The sequence below is a fragment of the Cyanistes caeruleus genome, chromosome 6 (genome assembly GCF_971803275.1).
Source record: "Cyanistes caeruleus chromosome 6, bCyaCae1.hap1.1, whole genome shotgun sequence".
NCBI lineage: Eukaryota > Metazoa > Chordata > Aves > Passeriformes > Paridae > Cyanistes > Cyanistes caeruleus.
In genome coordinates this window covers 37,738,841-37,751,003 of record NC_141706.1, presented here as the reverse complement: position 1 = coordinate 37,751,003, position 12,163 = coordinate 37,738,841, and the positions used below count along the sequence as shown (strand labels likewise).

Sequence of the window (12,163 nt, the reverse complement as noted above, 5' to 3'; positions counted from 1 at the left end):
ATAATGCATGTTCTTATACCAATATGTTCTGTAAGTATTATCCAATTCAATTTTGGGTAAGCCAGGAGAGATCACTGAAAAATCATGCTGCTCAAACAAATAAGTTAGTTTACAAATCAGCAAGGAAAAAGAAAAACATAATTTCATCTTTCAGTATACAGACCTAATTCTGTACATGGTTTGCTGTCTCCCCCTTGGAGAAGTAGGTATACTCCCTTAATTACTGAGATTTTGAAATGAAAAGGCAGCTATTTGTGCAATTTCCCATTAAAGTTACAGTGATTAAATTCTTCAAAGTTCTTTAGAAATCTGTATTTCCTATTAAATAATTCTTTCTGAAAAAGGTAAATTAGTGAAAAGTAACAATAAATATTACAAAGAAGGCATAAGATATCTGAACTAATGGAATTTATAGATACAGCTGCTGCTACATATCACATTCACTTCAAGCATTTGTCAAGTACAATATCTCAAAATATTTTTCACAGAGATGTTCATGCCCAACTTCAGACTAATATTTGAAGGACTGTACCAATCATTTATTTGGTGCATATTTAAAAATACCAGCATGTCCCCATCCAGGCCCCATTTTTAATTATTTACTTTTTGCATCGCATGAATTTGAGTTCTATAAATTCTGCAGCCTTATTGATACTTCACATTAGCTGCTGCATTAAGACACAATACAGGGAATTTATGATCAAAGATGTTCTGAAAGATCTGAGAGAACCAACCTGTATACATGTTTCACATTGTGTGTGTTATAAAACTAAAGGTAGCAAACACAGCTCACATGCGAAGTGCCCTCTTGTGGTTCCAAGCAGGTAAATTCAAAAAGATTTAGAAATGTTTCAGTAGTTTCTGATGTGTAATCACACTGTTTTAGGAGAGCAGTATTGATTATTTTTCAGTCTAGAATTTTTCTGGCAGCAAATACTGCTAATAGCATTTCCTTTTCCTGTCTGCACATCCCAATTGGTAAGTGCCAGCTGTCTCTGTAATGGATCATGTCTGAAGCGGACAATATTTGTGCGATGGCAATAACACAGCTACTGCATGTAGCTTTGGCCATTAAACACATGACTGTCCTGTCCCCTCCTGACACAACTTCTTAGCTATACTGGGGGGAAAAAATAGGTATTCCTTATTCAAAATGTTCCTTTAAATTTTAGTTTTCCAATGAAATTAATCTCAGTGGAAGACAGGTTTGCTGGAGTAGCTAATGACTAATTTTAATTATAAATCAGCTCAAGGGTAAATAATGGCCTGAAATACTGGCACTTTCAGGTATGAATTACAACTTTAATTCTGCTTTTATATACAATATTTTTATCTATCACACTGGGAAGTGGAACTTTCATTATCAAAGGCAAAAAATCTTTCAAGGTAAACAATAGCCCAGCATTCTCAAGCAAGAGAATAGAGATTGAAACAGCACTCCATAGTTTTCTTTCTTGCTCATTCACAAAAAATCCAAAAATTAAAAGGGAGTTTTCTCAAAATGAAATAAACAGTAACACACAAACAAAATATAAACAAATAAACAATAAATAAATACCTTTTTGGCCTTGGTTTTTTTTTCATATGTCTCTGATAATGGTTTTCTTTTTTCCTGAGTGGTGTCTTTGGAGAATAAATATTCAAACTCAGTAGTGTCAAGTATATCAGGTTCTTCCAGTGATTCCCATAACGTTGGCATAGCAGTTTTCCTATAAAGGGCAAGGTAATAATAAAATTTCTAAACATTATGATAAACTGTAATAGATCTAACCATAATAGATGAAAATCCATGATAGATTTAAACTCAAAGCAACACAAAGAGCATTTCTTTCCAATACCTTGTTCTTGTAAGGAGTCAGAAAGCTTTTCTATTCATATTAATTATTAGTTTCAGCTATTCAGTGCACGCCTGCCAGACTACTGGAATGCATCATTTATACTGTACTGTTCTTTATGCAACAACAGCAGCTTGTGCAAATACATGTCAAGAGATTTCTGCCACTTCAACCAGGATTAGAAGTACTTCAATGTCAGCTTTTTTGAGAAACTCCCAGTAATCTATTTAGACCTATAAAAATAAACAATATAAACAAATAGCAGACAAACTCTATTCAAGCATATTTTAAGAGCATTTGGTGAAATTTGTATAGGAGTTGATTTACTTCATGTTATCCTCAGATGTTGTATGCTCATATTTATCCTAGCTGCAGTTCTGAGAAACTAGAGTAATTATGTGGATTATATTTTGGGAGACTAGCCAGTATTCTTCTCCATTCAACCAACTGCAAATTTTAAATGTGGATTATCTTTCCTTCTTTTTTTGCCTTCCAAGACCAGATTTAGTTTTGGATCAGTTAGGAGCTTGTTTACACAATTCTCTAGTTTTATCTGGATTAGAGGAAAATAATATGGACTGCTACAAACGTTGTGCATCAATTCTGAAAGGGCTCTGCTTCAAAATTTAAATGCTTCAGGAAAATGTGTAGGACAAAACTTCTGAGTGCTCTTGTCTCTTTATCAGTAGAAGGTGGGACCACTTCTTCCAGCAGATGTCACTAAAAGGCTGTGAAATTATTTGCAATTAAAAACAAGAGCTGAAAACTACTGTAAAATACAAATGGATGATGTCACTAAACATAGATGTAATATGCAATGAAATGGACTACCTACCAATTCAAAAGGAACCAATTTGTTTTTTTCAAATTGTTTCAAAACAAATAAAATTTTTTTTCAAAAGAAAAAAATAATTTCTACTTAAAACTCTACTGTCTACTATCACAAATGTTTAAGGGACTTTTCATTTTTTTCTATTGGCATCTGCTGATGCAGTATATTCTGTGTCACAGGACATGCTTAGAGCTCCACAGCTTCACTCTTCCTGATAACAATTGTTGGGTTAGCAATACTGAAGAATGAAGGATTCTTTCTAGCTCTGCAAGAAGTAGTTCTGGACAGCTTCTGATCTGAGCAGCATACCCTTGAAGAAATCTTCAGTTCTAATATACACCATGAAAATGCTGGACCATTACATCTGGTGACCAGTAGTTCATCAGAATGCTATGGATTATATCTTACCTTGCAAAAGCTTGCTGAACCAGCACTATTTTAGAAAGAAAACTTTTATTTCGTTGATTCAACAGGAAGAATTACAGTAGTTTATTTATGGACCAACTATTTATTCACTATGAAGCAATTATACCGAATAAATACTGGGAAAGTAGAGCCAAAATGTTCAAACCTCCTGCTCCAAAATATTTCAATTCTGAAAAATTTTAATTTTCAGAAAATTTTAATTATTTTTAATTCTAAAAAAATAAGGATATACAACTGAGATTTCACTAGTTTCTTTGCTCCTGTCAAATATTTTACATAAAATACTAACACCTGACAATGTTTTATTATACCAGAATAGAGGTACTTTCTCATCAAAATAAATTCAGAGAATCAAAGTAAAATAAAACTCATATTTAAATCCACTTAACTGAAGATATTTACTTCAAAAATGTTTAAATAAAATACAGAAATCTGAAAATAAAATATTGTTATAATATTAAATAATTTAAATAAATACATAATTTATAAAAAATCATTATTACAGGATAAATAAACTACAATAAATAATTTCTAAAATATCAAAGTATATTATAATATGTAATAGAATCAGACTATATAATACCATATGTAATATACATATATATTACATATTCTAATATACTACATACACATACAGTGTGCACATAATATACTGCATGTATATATTGTATAGCAAATATAATATTATGATAAGTTATGACTAAGCCATATATAGTAATATAATTTAACTTACTAAAATGTTTAAATTTAGCATCTTGGTAACTGCTGCTAGCCTAACATCATTTTGAACACAGATAATAATGAATTGAACTTTAAGATCCAAATAATAATGTAATTTCATCACTTGCATTAATGCAGTACATGAATTAATGAACAACTCTTCATTAAAATAAAATAAAATAGACTGTGTCAGTTAAGAATCCTTTTTGATCCATCCCTTCTAATGAGCTCTATATTACAGCAATAAACACAAGAAGGAAAGTCAGAACGGACAAATCCAAAAGAACAGCCGAATAGCTGTGGCAGTAAGGTATTAATGCAGGTTCAGAAAGTGGAATTGGGAGAACTGCTTTTCTCCTGTCAGCTAAATAATCTGGTACCATAAACAAAGATTGTAGGATCATTTCAAAAAACCTGGCCAAAAATTATTTATTTATGCCTGTTCACCAAATGACCACTTACAAACTAATCAGTAAAACAGTAGATCTCGTAGTAACTCTGGATTTGGTACAACAGAATACACTACTACAATACTGTTACAGAACCACAGAATGACCTGGGTTGAAAGAACCTTGAAGATCACCTCATTCCAACTGCTTGCCATGGGCAGGGACAACCTCCACTAGACCAGGCTGCACAGGACCCCATGAAATCTGGCCTTGAACACTTCCAGGAAAGAGGCATCTGCAGCTCCTCTTGGAAACCTTTCAGTGCCTCACCACTCTCACAGTGAAGAATTTCTCCTTACACTCCATCTAAATCTACCTCCTCTATTGCACAGATCCTACTGATATTGGGAGCTGCACCAACTCAGATGAGGACCTTGCACTTGGCCTTGTTTGCAGTCCCTCTGCTTAAGCATATCAAGGTCCCTCTGGATGGGATTCCTCTCTCAAGCACATCTAGGATTCTATCCCTGCACTAACTCACAGTAAGGTGGGTACTTTTTAAAAATTTTGTATCTATTTTTTTTAAAGCTGTAGAGGTCTCCATCAGTACTGAGACTTGTCCATAGTGGGCACTTCATGCTACAGGTTGCTGAGCTGCACATGTTTATACATAAGCTTTACTCTTCCTGCTCTGACAGAATTATATGGAAATTTAATTGTTTCCAATTTCTAGAACTGGAATCATAGAGGATGACACAACATATTTCCCTGGAGACAGGATCACATTAAGTGACTGGAAAGCAAAAATGAAACTAAACCTGACCAAACTTTAACATTTCAATTCTAATTCTAACACAGACTTAATTTTAAGAAAAAAAAATCTTTCTAATCTCTTGCCTATCTTTTCACCTTTTAGTGCTGAATCTAGGAAGCACCCTGTCACTATGGTTGTCCATGCAGTGCTTGAATTATTGGGAAAAAAGCCCAAATAAAACCTTTTTTTTTTTTTCATGATGCAGAAAGTTCTCATTTATAATACATATAAATTTAATTTAAATATATTTTAAAACAACTTATTTTATCAGACTTCTAGAACTGATTCAGATTTTATTTCAAGAATTATGTAAATTCCATGTCTCTACATTGACTTGTTAATAGCAAATCTAAGTCCAAGTAAATATGTTTTACCTGTTATCTTGCAATTGTATTCGTGTCCAGTACAAAGGCTTCATAGGACGGCCAGGTTCAATGGCAGGTTTCCGAGGACCTTGGTTTGAAGATAAAGTGCTATTAAAAAAGAACCCAGGCCCAGGAGGTGGAGGGGGTGGAGGTAACCCAGATCCAGGCAGTGGAGGAGGAACAGGAGGTCCCAGCCCTGGAAGTGGTGGTGGTGGCGGTGGTGGTGGTGCTTGAAAATTCCTACAGCCTTGAGAAAGTGGAGGCGGCAGTAGTGGATCAGATCCAAACTGAGATGTCAGTGAAGTTGGACCCATTGGCAAAGGTGGTGGTGGAGGAACTACAGTGGACAGTGAAGAATCAGGAAGGGGAGGAGGTGGTGGTGGCAGTGGAGCAGGCAGCATTTGTTTTGGCTGACAAGACAAGACACCTTCTGATGACTGTACATTGTAATTGTCCTTATTTTCACTTTGGGCAGATATACTATGTGTCAAAGAAGAAATATTAAGCTTTTTGGGTACTATTTGGTTATTCTTCACAGCTCTGTTTTCTTCTTCAGTAGGCTTTATGAAAGTTTCTCTATCAGTCTGTATACATACATTTCGGTATGCCTTTGGTGGGTTATCATCTTCAGTAGAAACACCAATATCCTTTGCTTTTTCATTTCTTCTGTTTAATTTATTATCAAGTTCATTCTTCAGATGTGCAATGGTTTCCTCAAGCTGAGCAGTTGAGACAGCATGTTCTCCACGAATACGAAATACCCTGAGTTCAAACTGAGACTGCAGAGCAACAAGAAAAAAAACCCCTTAGTGCAAGTATTTTTCTGAAGTGTTTATTCTGTAGTGGATTAAAAATGTTCACATTTAAACTACGTTCTTACATTAAGTAATGTGGGAAACACTTCCCTTTCCCAGTTCTAAATGATTCTATTGCAAGTTATTACATAATTGGACAATTACTATTTTTTAAAGAAATGTAAGTGGGTTGTGTTTCAACAAAATGTATTTTGTAAGTAAAAATCCAGAACATCAATTTGGGCAAATTCTAATGCTGGACATTATCTTTAAGCAGACTTACCGGTTTTTAATTGAATGTAGTAATTAATGGTATATTATGGGAAAAAAGGTACCTTTTTCAAATGTTATTCTATTTAACATGAGTTTATTGCTTATTTCATTTCATAAATATGCCACATATACATATATAGAGAGAGATAGCATGTTAGGAAGTGAAAAATAGATTAAACACAACAGAGGTTGAAATTCATTCAAGATAAAACATTATATAAAGTAATACCTCAATCTATTATGTGCTATCATCAATAAAATTCATAGACATACTCATAAATTCTTCCAGTTTATCGCTACTATTAGATTAAAAATTTATTTCTTCCAGATATATTTTAATCTGCTAAGGAAAATAAACTTTAGAACCAAGAGAATAAAGAGGATTTCACTGGAAAAGTAAGTAAGGAAAAAACCTCGCTTTTCTTACCATATGTCAGAAAGATACAAAACATTCGGAACAGAAATATCTCCTTTAAAAAATCCAATACAGTCCTGCTATTCCAGGTTACTAGGTCCCTACAAGTTATTTTCTGTTACACCAATATAGTATCAGGAAGCTGGCTGATCTTACCATGATTCTTTGCATGGCAATGACTCCTAAAAGAGAGTTTTTCATGGTTCTTTCAGGGTTCCTCTAAAAAAGGGAAGCCAGCCTTTTAAGAGAAACAGCTAATGAGCTGTGATTTTCCAAAATTTATACAGGCACAGGAATTTACACTTAAAATTCCCACACAGTGCTTGTCAGAACAGAAGTGGCAACACAGCACTCCCTACTTACCATTTCAATTTGAGTATTAGGTCAGAACTACTACTTTACAGCACTAATTAATATGCATCCAAGTCATACATGTGTAGCTCAGCGTGGCAAATACAATGTAATAGCTGTGATTTTATACTGTAAAATGAAGCTTGACTAGATATGCAAACAAGATACTCATACTTACAGGAGTATAATCAGCTTGAATTCTAATCAATTTCATAAGATAAAATCCAAAGTAAACAATCTGAAAACACTGGGTACAAAATGCTCTTTTACACTGGCAAGTGTAAAGGTGGGAAATCAAGTTTAAAGTCTTACAGAGAGAATCAAATAGATCTGCATTGGAAACAACCAAATTTCTATTAGTTTTATGGTTAACTCAGAAAAATACGTATAACAGAGTACATTTACTTAGTTTTTTTCCCCTTTCCTACTATTATTCTATTGGCACTCATCTTTATTATTAGCTTAATTCAACTATCACAAGATTTTCTGCCATTTGAATTGCTCCAAAGAAATTGTCTTTCTTTTTAAACTTGGCATACTGATCCATAAATGAGGTAATGAAGTAAGTTTGCCTTAAGGAATTCAACTGTTTTTTTTTTTAACATAGTACTTTGCTCCTATTGGACATCAAAAACTCCCTCACAGAACAATTTACTTTTGAACATTAAAGATTTTGCCAGCAGTAAATTTGAAGCCACCTTAAAAACACACTGTAAAACAAGCACAGTATCTAGCAAAACTATTTATTACATTTAAATGGGCATAAAAGAAACTCTGTTAGTATTATAAGCTTTTCCAAATACAGATCTTCAGTTTTAATTTACAATATAAATTTGGTAAATTTTAGTTTAAAGTCAAAATTATATTTGAGGTGAAAGGATGAAAAGCAAGAAAAAGTATAAAACTTATAATGCTCTAAAGTCATATGATGACTCAAAGGGAGAGCCAACATCATCAAAATGTAAGTGGTCTTACCTTATTTTAGGTAAGATGAAATGGAAAAATATTTCAGCAGGAAACAAGATATTAGATGGAGGGAAGGTATAAGAAGAAGGCTGGAGGAGCAGAAGATATTGGAAGATACTAGAAGATATTATTCTAAGCTTTCTAACTGAAGCTTAGAAATCTACCCTATGCATGAATTAACATGATTTATTTCTGAAGAAGGACAGAAAATTTTGAAACCTATCAAAGAAAATTCCTGTAAAAATTGCTGTATAAAATGAAAGCAAGACATTAGAAAGAACAATGTGGAAGATGTTTATCAGCAAGCTTTTGATATAAAGGATACCAGTATTTTTTTCCTTTGAAAACTGCATTTGCCACTTTGCTGACTGGTATAGAAGCCTAGTTGCTTTCTTCCCAGCAGCACTCATTTAAGGAATCTGTATTGTATAGCTACATTCAATACCAAATAAACTTTTGCAAGGCACATATTTCTATTCCCCTGATAATTTCATTTTCTTGCAGCAATAATCTGCTTTTTCAGAGTATAAAATTAAGCCCTCAAGCCTTGGTCTGTTGAGGTTCTCTGGCTTTTCATTGTATCAGTGACTTTTGCCAATCAGCCACTGACATATTATTCCCTCTCCTGTACACACATACACAAAATTGATACAGCTGCCTAAATTTCCATGAGTAGAGATACATTTTTCCCAGGTCACTACTACAAATAACATATTTGAGGCATGAATGTTTCAATAGAGCCTTATTATAATTTTCTCTTCATACTGCTAAGCTTAAAAGAAAAAAACCCTAATGTGCTGAAACCAGATTTCACTCAATTTGAAAATACCTCATGAGTATCTGAAGCCTAATCCATACAGCAACGTGCTACTGAAAAAAGTTGCCTTACTTTGGTGCAATCTTTCTTGCATTAGTTGTCAATATTAAATAGGCGAACAAAACTATGCTATTAGGGGTAAGTACACTGTTAAAATTCAGAATTCACGGTAATTTTATCAGATAAGGAAACGGTGTAACATGCTACAATTCAAGAAAGAGTGTTGCAGTGCACACAGCCACAGAAGGGATTGATCAGTAGTATGGCAATTCTACAGGAAAAGGATCTGTGAGGGACAGCACATGACAGACTGAGTCAGCCCTGTATTAGGATAAAAAGAATTGTCATATGCAAAAAAGTAATCTTCATGCTTTATTCAGTACTAAAAGCTGTGTGTTTTTTCAGTTTAAGAGAAATTCTATCCCTGTGTTCATGATCACTGCTATTGAAATTCAGGGCAGCTCATTTGGTCTTAATTTTCTAGGTTCAATCAACAATGCCTTTTGTCTCCACCTCACCCTTACTGGATAATGCTCCCCTTGTTTCTTTCTGTTTCCATTGCTGAAAAATACTTTCAGTGAACCCTTAAATTTCCTTTGCAAGATGTGACTCAGTTTGAGTGTTGTCAAATGCCCTTTTCTATTCTGAATTCTAAAACTAGCCTTTCTGGCTAATGTAGTTACCTCTTCCAATACCTATTTTGAAGAGGTTGAATAAACAGATAGTTCTGTCTATGCTTCTGGATAAAATGTATTTTGCTTCCAAATCTGCTCCTGCTTGGAATGCAGGCTTTTTTGTACCTCTGATTCTGACTAAAGAAGGTTCTTGCCTATTTTGCTTTTCAAGCCTCACTGGTGCAGTTGTACTTACAAATCAGTTTCTTTAATTTGTCGAGATTTGTCTGGTATCTGCCATTGAACTGGACATGATCCATTTTGTAAAATCAATTCAACAAGCAAGTGAAACCAGCTGACTCTCAGATCCCTTGAACACAGACATTTATATTTAAGCTTAGAAGGCCTGTGCTACCCTCTTCCTAAACAAATTACTTCTGTTTATGGGCAAAATAAAAGCCACCCCTAAAAGAAACCAAAGACCCCTCTTTACTAAAATACATAATAAAAGAAGATTATGCAAGTATCCTGTATACACTGTAATACACTGTAACCTGGAGTTGTTTTGGATTGGCTTTCCAGCATCTTCCTGCTTCCCCTTCTTACATTCATCCCCCTTGTATATGTCTCCAGTGACCTCCTTTTCGAACCTGCTGAGTGACTTGATACAATGCAGAAAAAAGGCAAAATATATTTTCTGACAATGTCAAAAACTCAGCCTTGGTCCCATAGGACCCAGGAAATGATGAAACATACGCTCAAGGAAGAAAAATTCCAAATATTGAATCAATGTACAATACTGCAATTAACCAATACAGTATGAGATGATAAATCATAAATTCATCACAAAAGCAAAAACTTAAATCCTCTCATTTATGTAACCAGGTTGTCTAAATGATAATGTGGATTGACATAGACAAATCTCAATACCAATGTGACAGTTTTCCTCTGTGCTCTGATATGTGAAAGATTACAGTCTCATTCAATATAGCCAATATAGTCAATAAGAGTCAATTAAATGCAATGAAGTATATTTGTTGTTGTTTCACTGCTTTATACAGTGTGCTTTTATGTGAACAAAAACTTTTTAACCATGACACAGAACTGCTCCTATAGGATAAGCTGTAAAAAATTTGTATGTATGAATATAAGGAAAGTATAAATTTCTACAGCAATCTACATTCAAAAATAGTTGCTAACTTATTAGTCAAGACTTATTTGCACCGTAAATGTTTAAAAAGCCTGAGAATTTTAACAGTAAAACATAAAAAAAAAAGCTCTCTAAAACACTGTTCAGAGTAAGCAATATGCAGAACTTTTGCTTTGAAACTAGTAAGTTCATGCTGCACTGTCAATGCTTAATACTTTTTCACTAGCGTTTACAGTGTAATTCTACCCTGAAAAGTGACTGTGTAAAAATGACACATATTTAATGAACAAAGCTGCTCTAGGTATATCAGAGACAGACCTCTTCTTTAACTGAGAAACACACACTTTTACAAGTTTTTACTCTAATTAGAGTGGAAAAATAACATATTAGGGAGAAAGTGAGCTCAATTTTATTCCCTTCTCTGACTTTTATACTGTGATTGTTACCTCTAATTAGTTACTTATGCCAAACCATGAAAATAATAAAAAGTGGGAACAAAGAAGACACAAAGTATGCAGGGATATAGTTAGTAGATGTGGATAAGATGTGGATATGTTCCAGCAAAGAGGATACTAAAAAAAAAAAAAAAAAAAAAAAAAAAAAAAAAAAAAAAAAAAAATTACTGAGTTGCCAACGAAAAGATTTTTTTATGTATTTTACAGCTTTTTTTCTTAATAGTATTTTGGCCATCAAAGTAGTGTGCACAGAAAAGAGAGAAAAAACAAATTTTTCAGAGAGCGCCTCTAACTTGGTTTTGTTCATTCTAAGTAATTTAATCTTCAGTTTTTGGAAGAGCTCACACTTTTTTATTCTTCTATTATGTTGACAAAAGAAAAGAAGCTCTTTTTTGTTGAATCCCTGTCCTTGAGAAAACATACATTTGTTTTAAATTTTAACAACAATCAGAGATGTAGCAAAGGATTTCTCCACAGGGGAAAAAAAGTTAAACCCACGCCAGTTTACATAAAAATCAAAATTCCTCTCTAACAAATACCTCAACAAACACAACAGTTATATACGGTCTATCACTGCTGAAGGCACATAGTAAGGATTGTCCCTAGACCTCACAGTAAAAAAGTAATGACTGACCATTCTCAAACATTCCCAGATCTCTAAACATTCATGTAGCCAATGCATACAGAGTCCAATTCCCTTTCCAATTTAAAAATAAATAAATAGATTTATAGAGGAAATGTAGCAAAAGTAGTTGGGACAAAAGACAAACAAACAAAACCCCCGGCTATTTCCTCTTTATTGTCCTTATAGATCCACTAGATTCAATATGTACAAATAAACTGGCCAAAGGCTGACAGTAGAACACAGTGGGAACAGAAATTGAATCAGGCACATGGAGTGTCCTTGGGTGTCCTATCAGGCACCTTGGGTGTCCTACACAGGGCCA

General features: G+C 33.8%; 1 protein-coding gene across 5 annotated transcripts in view; it reads right to left on the bottom strand.

The window, feature by feature from the left end:
- FMN1 (formin 1) overlaps positions 1-12,163 on the bottom strand; it is a 176,554-nt gene that overhangs the window by 81,443 nt on the left and 82,948 nt on the right. For all 5 annotated transcript variants that reach the window (XM_023928341.2, XM_086892712.1, XM_023928340.2 and 2 more), the window contains 2 exons: positions 5,391-6,160; positions 1,559-1,709 (listed from right to left, as the gene is read on the bottom strand). In XM_023928341.2, the coding sequence (XP_023784109.2) occupies positions 1,559-1,709; positions 5,391-6,160 (921 nt within the window). The remainder of the gene's footprint in view (positions 1-1,558; positions 1,710-5,390; positions 6,161-12,163) is intronic.